Source organism: Rousettus aegyptiacus, unplaced genomic scaffold (assembly GCF_014176215.1).
Source record: "Rousettus aegyptiacus isolate mRouAeg1 unplaced genomic scaffold, mRouAeg1.p scaffold_m13_p_15, whole genome shotgun sequence".
In the NCBI taxonomy this organism is placed as follows: domain Eukaryota; kingdom Metazoa; phylum Chordata; class Mammalia; order Chiroptera; family Pteropodidae; genus Rousettus; species Rousettus aegyptiacus.
In genome coordinates, this window is record NW_023416290.1 from 33,298,693 (window position 1) to 33,322,782 (window position 24,090).

Consider the following 24,090-nt stretch of genomic DNA (forward strand, 5'->3'; position numbering starts at 1 on the left):
AAAAAATAAAGAATGGCAATTTAGGTTCAAAAATAATACCACAAACCAAAGTTAGCTTTAATTACTGTCTAGCCATAAGAAGGAATGAACTGTCAGCCAAGACCAAGGTTCTTTGATCTCAGATTTCAACCTTCTTGTCCTCTGGCTGAATGAAATGGTCTTTTCTCAAATGTTCAACAGGCTTTTTACCATTTGATAGGACAGCTACTTCTAAGAAGGTTTAAAATGTGATCTGGAAAACCACATTGACTCTCTGTGGCATATTTGCTATTCTTAGCCTGGTTGAATAAGCTGGAAGTGGATGAATAATGCAGGTTATAAAGAAAACAGATGCTAAATATTACAAATAGGAAGGTTTTCCAGCAAGGAGACTTTCATTTTAGGACTAGATTTTTGTTGGCACTTTTGGCATTATGACGATTATTGTTTTTCCCTCCAGCTGTTACACATCTGTATTGAAGGTTGGGGCAATTGGCGTTGGTCAGAGCCCATCAGTGTGGACCATGCTGGGACTTTTATCAGAACTATTCAGTACAAGGGTCGAACTGCTTCACTCATCATCAAGGTTCAGCAACTCAGTGGAGTGCAAAAACAGGTAAGTCCTTTGTGTTTATGATCGCGACGGCTCTTAATTACTTAATGTGATTAATGGAAGGGAAACTTAAAGAAATTAAAATAATCCATAATAAAAAAGAGTCACAGTGGTCTGCCTAGTTATACCTACTGCAGCCATGCGTGTGAGCACTTAATAAGTGCTCGTTGATGATCCTGATGATGATGGTGGTGGCTTCAGACCCCTTGTCCCACATCTTTTACAAGAGCTGCTAACGAGCAGTAAAATTTACTAATTTTAGTTTCACCTCTTCTCCCTGTCACCACCTACCTTCTGGTGGAGGTGCTAATGAGCTGTGAAATGGCCAAAAAGGCCTTTATTGAGAAGAAAAAGAAGCAAAGGGTGCTGGGGTCTCTGGATAATCCAACAGTGGAAAACCAGGAGTTGGTTCGCCTACACAGAGGAATAATCTGCAAGAAAGTCTTGTGATGCGCTCCATGACTGAGTGGGCCTGGGTCTCCAGCAAGCTTTCTTTCCCTAGGAGTTAATATTAACTGCAGTAAAAATTCACCGCAGTCTAACTCTTGGCATATAAAACCTCAGCTCTCAGCACATATTTTTACGTATTTTATAAAACTTCCTTTTGGCTGTTTTTGAAGTTCTAAGACTGCAAAGGGAAAAAAAAAGTATCTGACACTTTTTTTGTGTTCTTAAGATGTGAAAATGTGGTTTTTAAAAGATGTTTTTCAAGCATGAAGCATATGACAAAGTAGAAAGAAAAAAGGAAGTATTAAAATCTGAAAACCGGCTTCACTGCACACATAATAACTGGATTTGTCATAAGAGTTTTAACATATACATCTGCATCTGAATGGTAACAGTCTCTCCAGAGCTCACATGAACTGAGGACATGATAGAAACAGCACTCAGTCCCTGGAAAAGGGAAGTGGTTTCCGTATCAGACAGCAGGGGCTACTCACTGCCCTATGCCGGGGGCAGGCAGGAAGCAGTTGGTGAGGTGGACAGTAGAACCTGTGCCATATACATTCTTGGTCCACATCTGATTGGAGAATTGGATTTCATGTTCTCGTCATTGCGAGCAACAGAGGTGAAACAAGAGTGATAGCAGAGAAGTCTTGGAACAGAAGCACGAAGAGCCTTGTAATCAGCTACCCGAGTGTTTGTTGATTGCCTACAGTTGAACTGGGTAAAATGAAAGACACTTAGTATGTGAAACAATATTTGCTCTTATTGCAAATTTATATAAACCCAACAATGTAATACAACTAATGGTTAGTGTGAAGAGAATTTAGAAGTTTCACTAAGAAGATGCGACTTGAGCTGAGCTTTGGAAAACATTAGAATTTGGATGAAGAGAGGGCATTTCAGGTAAGTAGTATGGCAGAAACAAAAAGATAAACATGAGACAGATGGGTCTCATTCAGAGATTCAGGGTCTCACTCAACGATACATGAGGGGACCAGCCTAACTAGTGTGAGCTTTAAGCTGGAAAGTCATAAACACAAGTGTCACTGACTCCTGTCTGCCCTCAGAACTCTCTTACATGGATATGCTCTCAACAAATATTGGCCTAATTAAAACACACTAATTTTCTGATTCTGTCACTCATGGCCTTTCAAGAGTGCCTTATCTGCCTTCTCATTCACCAGTGTGCCTGAGAAATGGTCATTCAGCATCTGTTTAAATACTCCAGATAATGAGAGCCTCATTCTTTCACACAGCAGCCCTTTCCATTGTGGGTTACTTCCAGCTATTCATGCAGTTTTTTCCTAATTTTGAGCCAAAATCTGTCACCATTCAGCCAGTTTTTACTATTCCTCAGATTTTGCGAGGTGCACACAACAATCACACAACACCTCGTTATGAGGACTCCACAGGTTACCTCTCCCTCTGTGTTACAGCCCTTCAAAACATGAGAGAAGCTAGAATGTCTTCCCTTGGTTTCCTTCTCTCTAGGCTAGTGGTTCTCAAATGTAAGAAGAGTATATGAGAATCTCATGATGACTTGTGAAAACATAGATTTCTGGGTCCCACTTCCACAGTACCAGATTCAGTAGGTATTGGGTGTGATGTGATCATTTATATTTCTAACAAGTTCTCAGGTCATGCTGATGCTGGTCCAGGGGCCACACTTTGACAGCTATAGCTCTCATCTAACCTTTCCCAGTTCGTTCAACTCTATTGCATGTGGTTGCTAGAAAATTTACCAATTAGTGGAATGGTAGGGCCCACTCATGAAGAAACAATTTTATGTATATCCTGATGGTTAAGATCATAGGCAGCTGACTACAGTATCCTTAGTCGTGTGTGATCTTCAGGAAGTTATTTAGCATCTGTGACTCACTTTCCTCATCTGCAATACTGGGATAGTAATGGTGTCTTCCTCATGAAGTTAATGTGCGAATTAAATGAGTTTGTATGTGTAAAGTGCTTACAACGCACTTGGCCCACTATCGTAACCCAATAAACTTTAGTTACAATGATGACATATTTCTAGGCATGAGTAACACCAGTTGGACTTGTTTTGTGTTACTAAATAGCACTTCATTCTTGCATGGATATTAAGTATTTTTAAAGATTGATATTAAATTTCAGGGATAAATTAATATGTACAATATTCCTGAATAGACATTGCAGTAGTACACCATAAGTCAAAAAAAATACATCTTTTAAAAATTCTCACAAAATATTACCTATCTTTTCTTTCTGATTGTAAAGGATTTCCCAGGACTGGTATTTATTGCTATGTGATCTTAGCCAAATTTCTTAACCTTTCCATGTTTTATATTCCTTTTGTAAAAGAAAGTGCCCAATAAATATTAACTTACTGTTGTTATTTTTATGTTACTATTAGAAAAATATCTCTGAAAACACAGAAAATCTAATTAAGGAAAATTAAAATTACCCATAATTCTACCACCCAAAGATAAATACTATTATTACTTTGGTGTATTTTCTCTATTCTTTATTCTATGCAGAAATTTTTTAACCAACTTGAGGTCTGATTTTAATAACAGTTTTTCAACTTGTATTTTTTTTTTTACCTGACATTATATAATACTCATCTCCTCATGTTATCTAAAATTCCTGAAATTTTCTTTTAATGGTTACATAATCATGTACCATATGGTATATTGAAACACATTTAGACATTCTTTTGTTGATGGAGTTTTAGATATTTCCAATGTGTCACTATAATAAATCCTTAGTAAATATCTTTGTGCATAAATAGACATCCAAATTTCTGAGTCTGTCGCCAATATAATTTGCTGTAACATTGAATTACCTGAGCAAAGGGTATGGATGTTTTTGAAATGCTTGATTAATATTCCCAAACTAAAAAGATTTATTTCATTTGTTTAACCAAAATTCATTGTTTTGTCTCACCAGATTCTTATTAGGGCTACACTAATCTTTTAAATAACTAGATATATATTTGCCCCAAAACTTCTGCTGATTTTCTGAGTTTTTCAAACCATTAGCGTTTTTTAAAAATCTTAAAGAGAAGTTCAAATCAATACAAACAAAACTTCCTATATATTGCAGGTTAAAGGAATTCTTTTAATCATCCTCTATGTTAATGTCAAATATACAGATTTTAAGACATCTGATGCCAAATCACATTTCACGATTTTTCCAAATGTAATTTGTGCTGTCAATTGTTAATAATCCTTTTCTGTAGGGACTGCCTCTCACACTTTTCTCTTTTTCTACCCTTCTTATAATAAATACTTTTTTTAAAAGTGCGGGAGCAGGGCAGATAAAATCTAGCCAGATAGGAAGGGACTATTTGGAGAGCAATCATGGAAGCAAAAGCAGTTCTCACTTTGCGTTTACCTTTTTAAAATGACGTGTCATTGTCTCCCATCGGAACTGGGAAAGTCCATTTTACATTCACACTGTCCTGAAAGGCACATACACACTTAATTTATATTGAGTATCAGCATTTCTTGAAATCAGATGAGTTCGAATGCTTTGTTAGGGCCATTTAAAAAAAACTTAGCTGCCAAGTAGTGGAAAGTGGAACATAGAAACAGCAATTTATATAGCCAAGAATGAAGCAAATGGAAAATGGTTCTTACTGAGCATGGGCAATATTGAAAGGTTCAACAGACCATCATGCCACTTCAAACCACTGCCACATGTATCCGAGCATGGAAACACCTTTCAAACAGCCTCTCTGCCTGCCTCCCTCCCCCCCCCCTCTCTCTCTCACACACACACACACACACACATACACACACACACACAAGCACACACACGTACACACAAATTTACAATGTCTTTTTCAATTGGATATAATTTTTTATTGTCAGGGTAAATTAACATTCAAGTTAGCTCTAGTTAAGGTGCACCAGAGACACAGGATTTCCTCAATTAGCTAGGTTAAGAAGGAAGCTATGAACCAAACTTACAGAAGAGCCGCTTTCCTTGCACTCTACCTGGTCCTAGGAATTTGCAATAAACCACAGCTGCCTAATCACCGAGCCCCATTTGAGGTGAGAGTGTGCAGCCCCTGGATAATGGGAAATGTCTAAAGCTCGTTTGAACAATGTCTTTTGGTTATCTATACACTGCCTTTCCTGTACCCCTGTTTCCCCAACTGAATGAAAATTGACCACATAAAATGTCTCAGTAACTTTGTGCAGTATACAACTAGTCATGTATACGTATTCGCTTCCGTGTTTCCCATCCTTTTATTGAGGAAAGCTTTACCACGCTAAAAACTTAAATGTACATATGAGTGTATGTATGTGTGTTTGTATCTTCATACATACACTTCTAATCATGGTTAAGATATCATTTTCCAGTGCATCTGGTACTCTAGAGTTATTCTTTAATATCACTATTCTTCTTGGCACTGATCTAATAAGAGTTCTGAAACCTGCTAAGTGAAATCATATGTGGAAATCTTCAGTACACATCTTTGTGGCTTTGGGGAAAGAGGGGAATTAGTGTGAGACCTGGAAGTGTGTATTAAAGAGAAATCCTACATTTAAAAAATTAAGTAGCTGTCTTCAACTAATAAATTAATCTTGAAATTCTAACCATAATTTTCAAAATAAAGGCCTCATAAGTGTTGCCACTTTGAGGAAGAGCAGACTCTGCAGTGTGGGAGCAGTGCAGTGCCCCACTGCGAAGAGCAGCCATTTTGGATTTCCCTTCATCTAAGTAGCTTTCTCTCCCTGGCCACTTTTAAAGGTTTCCTTTTTATCAGATTTGAAAGCCTATTTAACAGGCTTTTTAGTTGAAAATGAAACTGTAAAAACCCACCAAGATGATTGCAGAGATTCTGTGGTTTCTCTGCGAGACAGCAGAATTCTCTTCTAAATCTCACGGGGCCCAAGGCTCTGAAGCAGGAGCAGTGTGCATACATTGCCAGGCTCACCCTATCCAGAGCAAGAGCAGAGTTAAATACCGCCGCAGAGCTTTCAAACGTTTATTTAAAGTTAGGCGATGCTATGGCATTGTAAGAATTATCATGAGTGTCTAGTAACCCCTAGCATATGCTAAAGAAAAGCTTGTCTGCTAATTTAGGGCTCAGAGTTCAGATGAGTTTTATGTTCGCTACTGTGAAACCATTGTTCTAATAAATTGTGATGGCCAGAGTATCTAGGAGAAATGTAAGAGTTAAGCACAGCCTGGTTTTTACAGATGTGCTCTTTCTAAAGAAAATCCAAAGGAATAGACAGTTGGAAAATAAATGTTTAAGAAAATGCTAAAATTCACTATTCAAAAATACAAGTTGAAGCAACAATGACACTTAAGTTTTGGTCTATCAATGTAGCAGGTTTGTTTTGGATAAAAAACAGGTTATTCATAAGTAGTTATTCATGTTTGTATAAATAATAGTTCCTGTTAAAATGATGGTTATAAAGTATTCTTAATGACAGGAAAATGTATCAATTAGGATGTTTTCAGTTTAAAGTTACAAGATAGGCTTTTTCATCTTCCTAGCAAAGTAATAAGGCAGATACTATTAGAGTTCCTGTTTTACATTTGTTATCTACATACAAGGAAGAAAGCAGATAGTGTTGGTTCATTAAGCAGCTCAACCCTGCATCGGCTTCCCTGCCATCCTCTTAAGTTTGCCTTCTTGGTTTCAAGATGGCTACAAAAGGAGATATATACATATGTACTCTTCTAACTCCTTTTCAAGACAGAAAAGAAGGGCTTTTTCTTCTCTAATTGTTTCTCTTTTTATCAAGGAGTAAAATCTTTCCCAGAGCCTTTTAGTAATCTTTCCTCTCCATATTATTAGCCAAAACAGAGTCCCATGTTCACCCCTAAACTAATCACTGGCAAAAGGAATTACCAGGATTAGTTTATACCTTTATGATACAGCCTCCAGGGGGCATGGAGACCGCCTGCCTTCCCTGCGTACTTTGCTGTTCTTTGAGACCTAAACCAAATCAGGGTTTTTAATAGCAAGGGAGAAGGAGGGACCAGCTACTTGGGACAAAACCAGTGGTATCTGCCACATGTACATTATGATGGGCAGATTTTAGTCTCTTTTTTTTATAGTTTCTAAGTTTTCTTAATTAGTAAGTATTAATTTTATGAGATACAGACTGTTAGGTTGATTACCAACACAGACTCTGGGCCACTCTGGATAATAGTGGACAAGTCGTTCAACACCTCTGTGACTCCATTTTCTCCTTGTTAAGACAAGGAGTCATAGTGGCACCTATTTTATAAGCTTGCTGTAAGATTATGAGTTAACTTAGGAAAATGCTTTGTATTAATCAGGGTTCTTCAGAGGAACAGAACCAGTAGAATGTGTGTGTTTATACATAACACATATGTTTGGAAACATGTGTGTTTATGTGTGTAGAGAAGAAGCAGGAGAGATTTATGATAATTGGCTCACACATTATGGAGGCTGAGAAAGCTCAAGATCTATGATCTGCAATTAGAGACCAGAAGAGCCAGCATCTAGTTCTACTCCTCAAGTCCACGGGCTAGAAACCCAAGAAGAGCTGCTACTTCAGTCAGTAGCCAAAGGCCAGGCAAAGACCAACGTCCAGCTCAAGCAATCAGACAGAAGTTTCCTTTTACACAGGTTCCTCATTTTATTCTGATCTTCGGTCAATGGGACGAGGCCCAGCCTCATTAGGAAGGGCAGTTTCTTCGCTCAGTCTCCCAATTCAAATGCTAATCTACCCCCCCCCCCGCCCTCCCCCCACCACCCCATTCAAGATGACACATAAAATTAACCATGCATAGACCTATGAATATACTATATGTACATTAGTTATTATATTTTATAATCTGAAAAATATCACGAATAAGGAAATCCAGATATAAAAGTCCAATTCGCATCTATCATGGTGAATATTCATCTTACAGAAGGATTCTGTAAAAATTTATTCATAAGTTTTACATATTTTTTCCATTTCAACCAATTTAAGAGACATTTCTTAATGCCTATTTTGAACTGTTCTCTTAGCTGGATGAAAAATTGGATAAATCATGGGTTTAATATTAAATCTGTGGGTTTTATAAAGTCACATACTTTGTACTATAGGAAAAACCTAAATAAAATAAAATATAATTAAGCATCTGAGTTAAAAGCGTTTGTATTACCAGTTTATACAGAGATCACTTAATATATAAGTGTACAATAAGCCCTTAGAAATCAGCTTTAGGGAATGGATTGGTCACAGTTGAGCTGTCAGCTGCAAGGGCTGGCGTCTAGTTTGTGACCTTTGTCCTTTTTGACGGCCGCATTACTTGATACCCTTGACCGCCGCCTCTTGGTCAGCCCCTCCCCTGTGGCTTCCGCAGCACTGCTCTCTCCTGCCTCACTGCCGCGCTCCTTCAGCCCTTCTCAGCGCCTTCCCTGGCTTCTCACCCTGAGTGTTGGGCCCTGAGGTGTTGGTCAGTTGCTGGGCACAGCTTCTACCCTCTTTTCTAGGTAAACTCTCTTCGGCCTGCATTTGCAGGGCTTTTATTGCACAAATCAGATCTCCAGCCTCATCTTCACTCTCGAGCACATTGCCAGTATTTCTGTCTGGGCATGGACCCTGCCTACGTGTTTGTCTTTTGAATGCTGCAAACTCAGTACGACCAAAGCAAAATCCCCTCTCTCCAAGCCTCTTTTTCTTCTTGTACTCTCTGAATAAGCTAATGACTTCATTTTCTTGCCATAAAAATCCACATAATTTACTCTGAACGATACATATTTTGAATCCATGAGATCTGAATTGATGATCACTTATTTAATTATTGTATTTTAGATTATCATCTGTGGAAGACAGATCATCTGTAGTTACTTGTCTCAAAGCATAGAACTAAAAGTCGTTCAGCATTACATCGGTCAAGATGGACAAGCTGTGGTTCGAGAACATTTTGACTGCCTCACAGCCAAACAGAAATTGCCTTCGTACATCCTAGAAAACAGTGAACTGACAGAGTTGTGTGTGAAGGCCAAAGGAGATGAAGACTGGTCGAGAGATGTGTGCCTGGACTCCAAGGCCCCTGAGTACAGCATCGTCATTCAGGTATGAAGAGTAGTTCAATCTAGAATGGAGCAGCTTTGAAATGAAAAATTTTTCATTATGCTCTTCTTCAGTATAGCACTTTTTATTAAAAAGCGATATAGACAAAGGAGGGCAGATCTGAAGTAATATAAAGAGGCTTCGAATATTACTCCTTAAACTGTTTCCTCCCTATCCCACAACAACACATTTTTATCCATTCCAGTATTTCTTACAGCCAGGATACTCCCCCGTCCCAGATGGAGGCAAGTTGTAGCTTAAAAAAGATTCTGATACACCAGGGCTTTGGGGGAGGGGTGTCCTCCCCACTTAAGAATCTTTGTAATGATCTGTTGCTTTTTTATCTCTTCCTCATCCTCCACCATTATCACTTTCATTCTCTTAAAGGACAAATCCTCTTTCATTCTCCCACGCAGTCTCATATCAGTCCCTCTTCATCCAAGTTCCTTCATCTTCATGGAAAGAATTGGCCCCATTCACTTACTGCACATTCACTTTATGCCATTATGAAGTCTGGTTTTGCTTAGTTATTCTTTTTTATGGCTCTTTTCTATAACTTTAAATTTCTTAATCCTCCAAACCAGCATAATGCCTGTGCCTTATTTTGATTAATTAGTGAACTAGTATTTAATAGGACCCTCTTCTATCTCATGCGCAGGTGCCATCTTCAAACAGTTCCATTATTTATGTCTGGTGCACAGTTTTGACTTTAGAACCCAACTCTCAAGTGCAACAACGAATGGTGAGTACCTTCCAATCTTAAATTATGGTGTATGACTCTGACCTTTCCTGTTCTGAAATAAATTAAGGTCAGAATGACCCGGAGAAGAGATTTATTACATTTGTTTCAGCATCAAACAGCTGGAATACTGCAACAAAGCAAATATGAAAGTTCTTCTGTCCTTTTATTTTTATAGATTGTGTTCAGCCCTCTCTTTATCATGAGGAGTCATCTCCCAGACCCCATTATCATACATTTGGAGAAAAGGAGTCTGGGATTGAGTGAAACACAAATTATTCCAGGAAAGGGGAAGGAAAAACCACTGCAAAACATAGAACCTGACCTTATACATCACCTAACATTTCAAGCAAGGTATTGGAAAAATCTTTATATTTTCTTAAGAGAAATTCAGTAGAAAAGTAGCCTTGTACTATTAAGGAGGAAGGAAGATAGAGTTTTTGGTATGAGAATGTTATTTTTAAATTGCCCAGCTTCGTGTTCTCTTATTTTCTTCTGTAATTTTAAATAAAATTCAGCCTCTTTCGTTAAGCTTAGAAATAAGAGGGATCATCAAAAAATTTAATCGACACACAATTTCTCTCATGGAAGAAGAGAAATAGAGATCTTACCCAAGCATGGTCGAGGAAGGGGATCATAAGAGGAGAAGTCAGGTCCTGGATCATGCAAACAATGTGTCGTCCTTAAATCACCAAGTCTCGCAAAAAGCTATTGTATACCACTTAAGAAATCTGATACTTATTCTTGTTTTTTCTTTCCGTTTCTCAGAGAAGAAGATGATCCTTCACATTGTGCTGTTCCTATCTCAACATCCCTCATTAAGCAAATAGCCACAAAGATACACCCTGGAGGCACAGTCAGTCAGATCCTTGATGAATTCTACGGCCCAGAAAAGTCTCTTCAACCCATGTGGCCCTATAATAAAAAGGATCCTGACAGGTAATGTTCTCCAGCTATATTTTTCCACAAACACTTTTTAATGTTATGTAATAAATGGCTATTCACAAAAATGTTAGATATCAAAAAAGTGTTTAAAAAAAGAAGATATTTGCATGTATCTGTCAGATTCTGACCCTTCATCATTGCATAGATATGTTTTGTAGACTGCTTTACTCATAATCTAGAAAAGTTTCTATCTTCTCAATGCAAATTATGCAAATTCAGCACTGTATGGCTCTGGTATGAAGAGGAGTCATACAGGAATGCTATGTGTCTGGAATCCTTAAGCATATTTCATGAATACTAAAGTCATTGTATTTCACTGAGTCTCTTGGATGTGGTATTCGGAACAGGAATGAACAGCTGAGTCAGTGGGATAGCCCAATGCAAGTGAAGCTGTCAGTCTGGAAGCCATATGTTAGAACCTTGTTGATAGAACTTCTACCCTGGGCCCTGCTTATCAATCAATCCAAGTGGGACCTCTGGCTATTTGAAGGAGAGAAGATTGTTCTACAGGTTCCTGCTGGCAAAATTATTATCCCTCCTAATTTTCAGGTACTGTAAGTTTTTTTTTAACTAATATGAATTCTTTTCTTTCAACAACTAACTTTTATTCTGAGTTTGCATTCTGAGATTGAATCAGTTGTGGAAAACTGTCCTTTTAAATGTATATGTAAGGGATATGGAATGTTCTTTGATTCAAAGACATTTCAGATGTCCTTTTTTATCCATCAGCAGTATCTATGCTTGATTTGTCATTAAATTTGATATCTTGTACTAGTTACATTCTCATTTCCATTGTGGGTGGGATATTTGACAAGCATTAGAATTTGCCTTCTCTGAATACATTAAGGACACAGTCTGTGCTTACCTGCCCCCTAGATATTTTTTTCATTCTTACAGAGATCTGCAAGATGAGTAAGAATCAGGGATTTCCAAGCAACCATTTTCGTCAGGGCCTCTTTTCCTTTATAAGTGGACTTAACTGTCCATACTTTTGATGCCCATCCGGTTGTTGACAACAACAACGTGGAGTCATCACTGACTCTGGGGAAAGCCTAGTCGCAAAACAAAACTTCACAGGAAGATTTTATATTCCATCACATGAGAATTTTCTTGATAAGGCTAGCTCATTTTTTAAAAGCACATAAATCTATTAGAAAATAGAATATAAGGAACTCCTAAATAAAATGTTTTCCTGATAGAGAAAACTTTGAGAGTTCTTTTTTTTTTTTTTTTTGAGCTCCATTTCATAAACATCTTTACTCAATTGCATTTTTCCCTTCTTTTTTTAATAATCAGACGATGTTACCTTATGGAATTGGAATGTTGACTACATGGACCTAATGTTGCATAACATTCTTTTGTCAAATGAAATGAAACCTTCAGTTTTTAAGCCTTTGGTATTTATTAAGGTAGTTACAGTTTGGATTTGGTGCCCCCTCCCCTTTCATAAATATGAATTCTTTCATAAATCAAATAAAACATTGGGATATGAAATAAAATGTATGCCGCCATTACAGAAGAAGAAAAATAAAAGAAAACATAAAGGGATTTGGTTGCCTAAATTGACATGTAATCAAAAAAAAAATATCTTTTGAATAGAAGTAAAAATATCAAAGTTAAGAAAAATACTTTATAATTGAGGCATTATTTTTCCAGGAAGCTTTTCAAATTGGAATATACTGGGCAAATACAAATACTGTGCACAAGTCAGTAGCAATTAAACTGGTTCATAACCTGACATCTCCAAAGTGGAAAGATGGAGGTAATGGTGAAGTTGTATCATTGGATGAAGAAGGGTTTGTTGATGCTGAAATAAGGCTTGGCGCCTTCCCAGGACATCAGAAGGTAGGATCAAAGCTGTGTTGCTCAGGGGAAATAGAATGCCATCCCCTTAACCTGATTAAAGTGAATCTATCCTTTTCTTTTTTGTTAATCTCTTTTTGGTATTACTTGTTGTAGACAATTTATAATAGTGAAACACATGGTTTTACAGGGTTTTTTTTCCTTTACCAGTGATAAAAGCTGTGTCACATAATTTATCCAATAACTGCTCTAGTTCAGAACATTCAGCAGTCATTTGATTTATTGTATGTGGGGGGGAAATGAACTTTCTCCAAGGTACCCACAAATTGTACTTGGCCTCCTTTCTTTAGAGCAGGAAGTAGAGTCGCTAACATTCTGAGTGCTGAGTGAAAGGGCAGAGGCTCCTGCAACAAAGGCATATTCCTGGGAAGGGCACCCTGAGCAGATGATGATGATCAATTCTGATTTTCCCATAGAACCAATGTTATAAGAGGGAGTTGTGTTCTGAAACCAGGGGGACCGATACCCATGATTTTTAAAGATATGAATACACAAAACTACTTAATCAGTTATTAATTAAACACACATGTTGTATGCTTGTCGGCATAAATCCTAAAGTCCATGAAAACGAATTAAGCTGAATGATATAGTAACGAGTCACATTAAACTGTATGCATGGAAGTACACCATCAGACTGTACTGCTTAGAGGTCTCATGCTGTACTCAGTAATATCTTCATTATTTTAGCTGTCCCACATCAGAAAAAAGAAGGGATATTTCATCAGAGTAGTATAATTCAGAATGACCTTTCTCTGAGGAAAAGATAAATTTTGACAGGCATCTTTGAAGAGCCTCTTGAGAAAAGTTAGGGTCACTTTGGTGACTTTTTAAAAATAAATTTCTCTGACACAAAGAAGTTGGTCTTTCTTCAGTATTCAAGGCTGGTATCCATTCCTCAAAGTTGTCTGGGCAACACATGTTTATGCTCTGCCGGCCAAAATAGTGTAACATGGGTGTAAATGGCAAAGAGCTGTAAGTGTGAATCACCCATAGTTGAATCGTTGTAAGTTGAAAACTACTATCAAAACCTGGAAAAAATGTTATGATATACAGTCAAATACCCAACACCTCCAGTACCTCACAAAGTAGCCACAGCAACTGCTGAATAAATCTTTGAATGAATAAATGAGTGAACAAACAAATGAACGGTTGGATAATACATATATTTCTGTCCCATTCTTGAGTAGTGATTCTCAAACTTTTCATTCCCCGGGGCCACTTTATACTCTTAAAAATTATTGAGGACCTCCAAAAACCTTTTGTTTAAATAGGTTATATATATATCTATATCTATATCTATATCTATATATAGATATAGATATAGATATAGATATTTATCAAATTACAAGTTAAAAGAAAAAAATTTAAAACATAAGAGTATACATACATTCCATCAGTCATGAAAGTAGTGACACCATATGTCATAACAACCTCTGGAAAACAGCACTGTACACTCATGAGAGACTTAGAGTGAAAAAGACAAATAGCATCTTAGCATTATTGTAAAAATAGTTTTGACTTTTAGAACCCCCAAAAGGATCTCAAAGATATCCCCTCCAAGGGCCCCCAGACCACACTTTGAGAACTGATGTCCTAATGTTACCACTTGCTAGATGAGTATCTTTAGGCAAATAATACCTTCCCTGAGCATCATTTCCTCGTATAACACAGCCAGGTAATGAGGTGACACACAGAACCACACTGCATGGTTTCCAGCCCCAACTAGATCCTCTTTATATTTGTGTTCCTAGGCAAGTTACTTAGCCTCTTGGTGCCTATTTTTCCTCTTCTGTAAAATGGGGATAATAGCAGCTATGTCCTTAGGTGTTGTGCAGATGCTGTGAGTTAATACACATGAGATACTTAAAACGGGTAGACCACAAGAAGGCAATATGTGAGGGTCAGTCATTTATGTTTTCTTCATCATCATCATCATCAAAGTTCTCAGAACTCCCCCTGGTCTGTAATAGGCCTTCAGTGAGGTAGCTGCTGTGATGTGTATGAGGAGGAAGAGGAGAAATGTTTAATTGAATTCTTTATATTGAAAAAGATGAGTGGCATCTGTGAAGGAATTGGTTGAATAACTTGAAAGCAAGTCTCTATCTGTTGCTATACAGTAGCAGCAAACGTAACTGGTTAGCTGAAGCACCCTGTTGTAAATAGGGGCTCTTTTCAGGGGCCAGGACATTTTTGACACTGAAAGGGGACTCTGTTAAGTACTCTGGAACAAAAGGTAAATGTGATATTCTCCTGGGCAAAGCAATAGGTAAGATGATCTTTTACAAATAATCAAGAGATTTTCATATGCTTTATAAGATTTTAAAAATTACTTTCCCCAATCGTTTTCACAGTTATGTCAGTTCTGCATCTCCTCCATGGTACAGCAAGGTATACAAATTATTCAGATTGAAGACAAGACTACAATAATCAATAATACACCATATCAAATATTTTATAAACCACAGTTATCTCTCTCCAAACCCCAATCTGGAAAGGAGGTAAGCAATTCATAACGTGACTGGTTTGTGTGAAGTTTTGATAAAGTACAATAAATAGGGTCAACTTTCAAATTTAGAACAAATAAAAAGCTAACACCAGTATAGGTGAAGAGAAATTCACTTGTTGGTGTTTTAATTAAAACCGTGAATGTCACAGTCAGTACTTCCACGGTAATTAACTAATGAGCAGAAACCCTGCAAAGCAGCAGATCCCGACACTGCGGGCTGAGTGCTGCCTGCCCCCATCTGCACCCCATCTGCCCCCCTCATCTGCCCAGAGGCTGCAGCAGCTCCTCAAGCACACACACTAACCCGAAGCCTTGCCATTAGGGAAGCCGTCCCGACCACTGGCTCCTGGGGCTTGGGGGAAAGAACATCTGTCCTGCAGGCTGCCATGTGGACAAAAGACTGGGCCTCAACTGAGCCATGGACCTGGGAGCCCTGAGCTCTGTGTCCAGAAGGAGAGAGTAAATGTGAAAATGTACCAGCATTTATGTTAACATCTCAAAGGCAGAATATGTGGAAAATAAATCCCAAGATTTTTGATTCCGTTCTTTATAGTATTAAAATGAACAGATTTAGAGAAAAAGGAGATACTTTAAAACAACTTAAAAACAATGTGCTAAGTGGTGTGCTGTTGCTTTATGCCATGGAAACTATCATATAGGAAAGTATTTTCGTTCTTTTTCTTTGTCTTCATCTCCTAAAAATTACATCAGAACAATAAAATAGGATGAAAGTCTTATTCTCTAAGCTTACAATACATTGCAATATTTATAGGAATGTCAGAATAATGGAACTTTACCTTGGTTCAATGAAGTATCGATAAATAGGTGACAGGAAGTACCAAATAAAGGTCACCAGTGTTTGCATTGTAGGTGAAGATTTGACAAGAGAATCAGCATGTGACCTGATCATTCTGCTTCTCTTCACCCTAGGGCTTCCTGAGATGTCAAGTCAGGGCTTTCCTCATCTGAAAATGCACATAATTACATGTTCCTTGCAGGTTTTTTGTGAAGATTAAATGAGATGCTTTACAAAATCTAGGCATTTAGGAAATGACAGTAGCCAGCAGCAGCAGTGGCAACACCAGCATCACAGGGAGCTCCTCATTTGTCTCAGTCTCCTGGAGAGAAGGGGAGGGCCCACTTCTTCCCCACAGCTGAGGAGTGTCCCCTTTTTCAACCCTGACTCTCCTTCAGGCAACTGTGGGAATTTCTTACAGACGTGAAAAGCCCTGGCCTCTCAGGAAGACTGTATGAGGCAACGGGGAAAATACGAAACCGGCAGCAGGAAGCCTGGCTTCTAGATGGGCTTTGCCACTCACTGGCTTTGTGACTTTGAACAAGTCATCCGCTCTCTGGAAAGCAACTTTCTTAGCTGTGAAAATGAAAGCTCAAATAAATTCTCTCTAAAGATCCTTTTTAAATTTAAAATTCTGAGACTCTCTTATGAGCCAGAAACCTTGTGGAATTCCAAGTAAGGATGGGATCAGAGCTTCCTCCTCCCTCAGGATGTGCCTTCAACAAAAATTGTCTTCTGAGCTCCCAGTTCACTGTTCTGTATCTCATTCAGGTCCCTTCTCCCCAAGCCCCACCGCCCCCCATGGTACCACCCTCTTTCAGTTCAGCCTTACCTGTCCAAGAGGACTCCCTCCCCAACACCTGCCATTTCTAATAGAATCTGCATTTTTGCAATACCTGGAGGACATTGAGAACTTTACATTACCTGTTAAATTACGCAGCTTCATCATGTTTTGTTATGCCTAGAAAAGCAGGTTCAACTGTTACCACTTGTAATTGTCTCATTACTTATTTCTCATGAAAACAGAATTTCTAATATTCCCATGCCCCTGCCACTTGGCCACCTCCTGAGAATAGATGGTTGTAGTTTCTTAGAAGCTGTGCTTTAAAAAGATTAATTTCTCTGTATTACTGTAGTAAATGTGCTCCTTCTGCATTGTCTTTTCTTTTTGCAGTATTTTCATGTTCCAGACAGTGCCACTTTCAGCATTTGCCCAGGTGACGAGCAGCCTGCTGTGAAATCCAGCTCCCTTCCTTGCTGGGACTTAATGCCTGACATCAGTCAGTCAGCACTGGATGCATCTCTGCTTCAGAAACAGCTCTCGCTGGCCTTTTCTCCTGCCGCAGGCGCCGACAGCTCACAGTGCTGGAGCCTGCCAGCTATAGTTCGACAAGAGTTTCCCAGACAGAGTGTGGCAGTGCCCTTTGGGAATTATAGGGAAAATGGCTTCTGTACCAGGTATTTTACCTACACGTGGATGTCCTTTCCTTGTCATTATAGCTGTTCATCAAGGGACCAAGAGAGGAGAATAGTTGCAGGACTCGCCAGGTGTAAAACTAGGTTTTACTTTTATTTTTTATGGCTTGTAGACATTGTATGCAGTTGAGCAAATGTTATGATCAGGGATGGGTTGCCCCCATGTACTGCCGATGAGATTTTTCGCTTATGCAGCTTATCCTAGGGCAAGATGATGGTGTTTGTGCCATGGAATAACAGCAATACATCGTAATGAAAAGATTGCTTTCTTTTATGTCTTAGCCTCTGTCAATGACGAGAAATAAGGGTTAAAATATGAGTCAAGTTGGAAAACCTTCTTTTCCCATATTTTACTTTTACTTCAAAATAGACTTTTTCTCAAGAAGTCATTAAGAGAGATAACTTAGATAAACACAAGTCACAGAAGACTCTGTTCTGTGGTTGTTCTTGCACGAAAGCTACTCCAATTACCAATGACCAGTTATGCAAATAACAACCACAGAATCAAGCCAGCGGCATGTAATGGTTTGTTCATAGTGAACTTTTATTTTGTGGTTGTTTTGCATGCCATATGTCCTTTCTGTATTTGTCAGAAATAACTTATTTGTGGTATATGTAAAAAAAAAAAAAAAAATACAAAAGAAAACTTATTATGACCTTATGAGAGGTACCTCACTCTTAAAATTATTAATTTATAGATGTTATTTGAGAATTTAGCCATTCTAACTTCGTGACATATACAGAGATTTCTAGCAGTAATATTTAAAAAAATAACTTCCTAACTTGTGTCACTCACAGTAATAAGGCCCTGCTCCCTACACACGTCCCTTCTTCTCTCACAGCGTTCACAAGCACCCCTGGATTTTTAACACCTTTCATCCCTGACACTGTAGAGGAGTGGTCAGTTATTCTTATATTCTGGGTGGAGAAGTTAAGTGTAGTTAGTTTAGAGAAGCATTTTTTAAAATGACGTGAACCTATATCTAGAAAATAAAACATTTTTTCCCAATGTTTTATTGAAAATTTCAAATATATAGGAAAGTTGAAAAAATTTTTACAGTGTAAATCTAGGGGCAAAATGACCTAGATGATAGTGGTTTTGTTCATCTGCTCTTGCAACCACATCAAAGTTGTGACAGAAACACAGAGCAAACAGCAAGCAGAGTCACCTGGGGTCTAGAGGAACTGAAGCCCTACAACTAGGAAGAGAAATAAGAAATCGCCCTGTAACTGTAGAAGGTAGGAGGGAGAGAAGAGGTGAGGCCGCCCAGTCCCCAGCAGCTCAGTGGCACAGAGGCTGCGGCAGCTGCAGATGCCTCTGAAGGAGTCGTGTCGGCGAGCGGACTTTCGCAGTGGCTGACTCACTTGCTCTGAGCACCAGTGCCCAGTCGGCTGCTTGGGTTGCACCAAGGACTTACAGGGGGTCACTGAATCGTCAGAGTGAGAACCGGAGGCAATGCTCTTGCCCAGACAGAAGCGCCAACAGTATCCACTATTCCTGTCTTGAGCCCTCCCCGCTCCCAGTGTGCAGACACAGCGCCACCATAGCTGAGACATCATCGAACTGGATATCAGGGGTCCCTCTACCCAGAAGATTCCCTGAAACTCCTCCTCCCCCAACTTGCTGCCCCACCCAAGCCTCATCCAGGTGTATCCTTAGTGAGTACTGTGCAATTTGCTGAGCAGCTTTAAGGCTCACACTGGTGGCAGCTGATCTTGGTTTCTGGCATGGCTTTTTGAGGCAACTATAAGCACACATTGGTGGATTGCTTGCTGAATCTGAATTAGTGGCCCTGGAGGGCACAGGCTGGGGCTAAACTTGGCCTGCAGCTGAACCCCTCTCAGGACTGTGCCACTGGACACCTACTTCACTGGACACCTATTCATACTAATAAGACCGGGAGACTCAGGAGCTTTGCTTGGTACATAGACATAGATACAGAAAGGCAGCCAAAATGGGAAGACAAAGAAGCAGAAACCATATGAGAGAAAAGAACAGAGATCCAGGAATAATGGAGTCAAGCGATCTCACAGATGCGGAGTTCGAAAACACTGGTTATAAAGATGCTCAATGAACTTAGGGGAAGTATAGATGAACTCAGTGAGAACTTTAACAACAAGATAAAAACCATAAAAATGGAAAAGGAAATTATAAAAGGGAACCAGTCAGAAATGAAGAATACATTACCTGAGATGAAGAATATATTAGAGGGAATCAATGGAGTGGATAAAGAAGAAGAGTGAATCACCGATACAGAGAATGGAGGAGCCAAGGACACTCAATCAGAATGGCAAGAAAAAAAGAAGCCAAGAATATAATAATAATTTAAGGAGCCTATGGGACACAATTAAATGAAAAAAATATCCATGTTATAGGGGTACCTGAAGGAAAACAAGACATTGAAAAGCTATTTGAAGAAATAATGATGGAAAACTTCTCTAACCTGATGAAGGAAATAGACATACAACCCCAGGAAGCTCAGAGAGTCCCAAGAAAGAGGAACCCAAAGAGGCCCACACCAAGACACATCATAATTAAAATGCCAAAGGTTAAATACAGAGAGAGAATCTTCAAAGCAGTAAGAGAAAAGCAGTTACCTACAAGGGAACACCCATAAGACTGGTAGCTGATTTCTGAAAAGAAACTTTGCAGGACAGAGGGGCTTGGCACAAAATATTCAAAGTAATAAAAACCCAGGATCTACAACCAACAATACTTATTATTTAGAGTCAAAGGACAAATAAAGACCAAAAAAAAAAAAAAAAAAGCTAAAGGAATTCATCACCGCTAAGCTTACTAGTACCTCAAATGGAAAAGAATTAAGTGCTTTAACCAAAAGATAGAGTGGCTGAATGGATTAGAAAACAAGATCCCTACATAACTGCCTGCAGGAGACTCACTTCAGATTAAAAGACACACACAAACTAGAAGGAAGGGGATGGAAAAAGATATTGCCTTGTTGGACCTAGAGGATATTGCACTGAATGAAGTCAGATAGAAAAAGACAAATACCACATGATTCCAGGTACATGTGGAATCTAAAGAACAAAATAAACAACAATAACAGCAAAAACAGAAACAAACTCATAGATAACAAAGTATTTTGAGAGCCACTAGATAGGAAGAATTTGCAGAGTGGTGTAAAAGGGCAAAGGGATCAAGAAACAAATGGATAGGGACAAAATAGACATGGAGATGTAGAGTGTAGCATAAGGAAAATAGTCAACAGTGTTGTAATATGTAAGGGGGAAGATTTAGTACTAGATTTAGTGGGGTCATCACTTGAGCTCTAATCACAAGGCTGTACAACTGAAACTAATAGATTATTATATGCCAATATAATTGAAAAAACTTACTGAATTGTACAATGTAAATATGAGCAACTGTCTATTATATTTCAATAAAACTGGGGGGAAATTTTTTTTACAGTGAATTCCCAAATATCTCCCAGTTAGAGATCACATCTGTCTGTCTGTCCGCCCGTCCACCTGCCCACCCATCCATCCATCTCTCGATCCATCCATCTCTCTCTCCATCCATCCCATCCATCTTTCTTTCTTTTATGCATCTCAGAGTAAATTTAAGATACCAATGCACTGCCTCCTAAATACTTCATATTATTAGCTGGAGTTCATATACGTTCACAAATTTTTTTCTTTTGAGGAAAATTTATGCACAATGAAATGTATAAATCTAAAGTGTGTATTCCGTAAGTTTTGGAAAACACATGTACCTGTAAGACATAGACTATTACCATCACTTCAGACAGTTCTCTGGCTTCTCTTTCCTAGCATCCATGGTTGTATTTTTCCACCATAGATTAGCAAAACTTATTTTTAAAACTGAAAGACAAAATTGTAAATTTTTATTTGGAAATGATTTAAAATTCTAAGAATTATAAGCCATGATTTTATTAAAATAACAATCTTATCCTTAAATATTAAGCTACATATTAGGTTAAAAGTACCCATATGTTTGTTCTGGCCCCCAGCTTTCTTGGCTATCACAGAGAACCTTCTCTGAGGTTGGCTTGCCCAGCTCTTTCAAAATGAGTCTGGGAACGGATCTTTGGTGTCAATCAAAGGACTGTACTCTGAGAGTGAATTCACTTGCTGCTGCTCCATTTTCTCCTCTCTCCTCCTCTCAATCCCACAGTGCACTTTGCTGGTGTTATAGATGTGACTTCCTCAAATGTTAGTGGACAATTCACTTTGGCATTTCAGATAAATGCAATCTGCAGGAAGGACTCACTCTGGTAAACAGGGTAAATGGCAAATGGGACATTCTCTAGCATATTATTGACCCCTTATAAAAATCAGCATAAAATTGAAGACCACATTTGGCAAATGTCTGATTTCTTTGATTAATCTCAGCAATCTGTAATTTAAACTTTAGAGGAAATGTGTTTTCCTGCTTTGATATAAAAGATTGTTTGGAAGTCTATAGTCTAAATTGGAAGCTTTCTCTCACTCCATTATAGAAGGCTGCCTGTGCCCACACAGCAGCTAGCTCTTCTGATGCCAAAAACCACAGCTTTGCTCTCAGTAGTCAAAATGGAGATCCTGTCAAGTATGGTGATTGTGCAAATTAATGACAAACAGTATTAGCCTACTTACCTTTACAAAAAAACAAGGGGAGAGAGAGAAAGAGCCAGCGAGCCAGCACTCAAATTCTCTATTAGTCCTAACAGTACATCAGCTTCTCCTTTGCCACATTTACCAAGGACTTCTGAGGAAGAAGGCACCCTGTCTGGAGAGTTTAAGGCATGTACGCACTGAGAGTAAAAGAGCAGGAGGAAAGGTTAGCATAAGGTTACCTGTAATTCACTCTGAGTGATGAGAGTAATGGCTTTTTTCCTTTTAAATAATTTTTCACATTTTAAAAAATATTTTGTGTAAATATATGTTACTGTTTGCGGCGGGGGCCGGGGGGGGTGGGGGCGGGGGGAGAATCAGTAAACCCGTAATAGTATATGGCAGTTAATAGATGAGAGGATGGCCTCCTTTCTCTGGAAAACATTTCTTTTCATTTATAAAAGAGAAAGAGTTATAGAATTCTGAATATTGCAGATTTAAATAAAAATGTACCAGGAAAGAAAGCATTCATTTCTTTCTAAACCATTTCTGTCGTTTGATTTGATTTTGTTTTAGGGCTATTGCACTGACATATCAAGAACACTTTGGAGTGACCTATTTAACCCTCTCAGAAGACCCCAGTCCTCGAATAATTTTCCACAACAGATGTCCAGTAACAGTACTTATAAAGGAAAATATTAAAGGTATATTTTATAGCATTGAATTTAAATAATACCAAACATATTTTTTTCTGGAGGTTTTTGACTTAGTAGTTACCTGTGATCCCTTGAAGAATGTTTAAATAAAAATATTATTAATCCCTCTTTGAGTTTTTCTGACCACACTATGTTTAAGATTATCCCTTAATCTTTGTCTTCAAAGCGTAAGTCTACATATGCCTTTTTTTTTTTTTTTTTTTTTTTTTTTAGATATTCCAAAGTTTGAGGTTTATTGCAGAAAAGTTCCTTCGGAGTGCTCAATTCATCATGAACTATATCATCAGATTTCCAGTTATCCAGACTGCAAGACCAAAGACTTACTTCCTAGTCTCCTTTTAAGAGTAGAGTTGCTGGGTGAAATGACAGCTGAATGGAGTGATGCCATCGACATAAACAATCAGGGAACACAGGTCAGTGAGCTACACATGTCCCTGCCAAGGCCCAATGGAACATTTTCTTTTCTAGGCTTTCGATGGTTGTCTACTTCAAGCACAGGTTTCTAAATGCTGAACAACTTATCTCTGTGTGTGGTGTACATGCATCTATTTTTGACATCCTCATTATGTTATAAATTCTCAAATACAGGTATGTGCCTACAAAGTATATCATACCACTGTTTACCAGAGAGGAGCACTTGGTAAAGCAAGCCCACCTTGGGTCCAATACAAGATCAAAAACAAAACAAAATTGTTGGATTTCTCAACATGGAAGGTAGTCCAGCTGGCCAGATTTAGGGCAATTGTAATGCCAACCCTAGATTAATTCTCTTTTGAAAGTTTACTAATTTTAAAATATACATATTTGTCCTAGTGGTACATGAAACTCTGCAAATAGAAGTAGAATTTTTAAAACTTAAACAGATAAAATGCCCTAATTCGTCTCTCTTTTACTCTGGATGTTGGTAATGTTATTTTGTTGAAAATAGCATATGAACATTTCATTTCTGCTATACTGAAAATTTGCCATTTTTAATATATCATTCAGTGGCATTAAATGCATTCACCGTATCTTACAGCCATCACTACCTTTATCATCTCAAACCAAAACTCTCTACCCGTCAAGCAGTAACTCCCCATCCTCCCTCAACTCAACCCCTGGTGGCCTCTGTTGTACTTTGTCTCTGAATTTCCCTGTTCTAGGCACCTCATAAAAGTGGAATCAAACAATATTTGTCCTTTTATGTCTGGCTTGTTTCACTCAGCATATTTTCGAGGTTCATTCATGTTATAACGTGTCAGAACTTTATTCCATTTTATGACCAAATGGCATGTCGTACTTTTTTAATGTTCTTTCTAATTCATTTGATCTTCACAATAAGCTTGTGAAGTGTGTCATATTACAATGGTTACAAAACACATATTAAAGTTATAAATGTACTTACAGTAATAATAATGAT

At 38.3% G+C, this 24,090-nt stretch overlaps 1 protein-coding gene across 8 annotated transcripts in view; it reads left to right on the plus strand.

The window, feature by feature from the left end:
- Positions 1-24,090, plus strand: part of VPS13B (vacuolar protein sorting 13 homolog B) — a 670,010-nt gene that overhangs the window by 608,244 nt on the left and 37,676 nt on the right. For all 8 annotated transcript variants that reach the window (XM_036233309.1, XM_036233311.1, XM_036233312.1 and 5 more), the window contains 11 exons: positions 440-595; positions 8,815-9,078; positions 9,734-9,817; positions 9,993-10,168; positions 10,583-10,753; positions 11,107-11,308; positions 12,416-12,604; positions 14,974-15,120; positions 17,099-17,382; positions 22,552-22,679; positions 22,905-23,104. In XM_036233309.1, the coding sequence (XP_036089202.1) occupies positions 440-595; positions 8,815-9,078; positions 9,734-9,817; positions 9,993-10,168; positions 10,583-10,753; positions 11,107-11,308; positions 12,416-12,604; positions 14,974-15,120; positions 17,099-17,382; positions 22,552-22,679; positions 22,905-23,104 (2,001 nt within the window). The remainder of the gene's footprint in view (positions 1-439; positions 596-8,814; positions 9,079-9,733; positions 9,818-9,992; positions 10,169-10,582; positions 10,754-11,106; positions 11,309-12,415; positions 12,605-14,973; positions 15,121-17,098; positions 17,383-22,551; positions 22,680-22,904; positions 23,105-24,090) is intronic.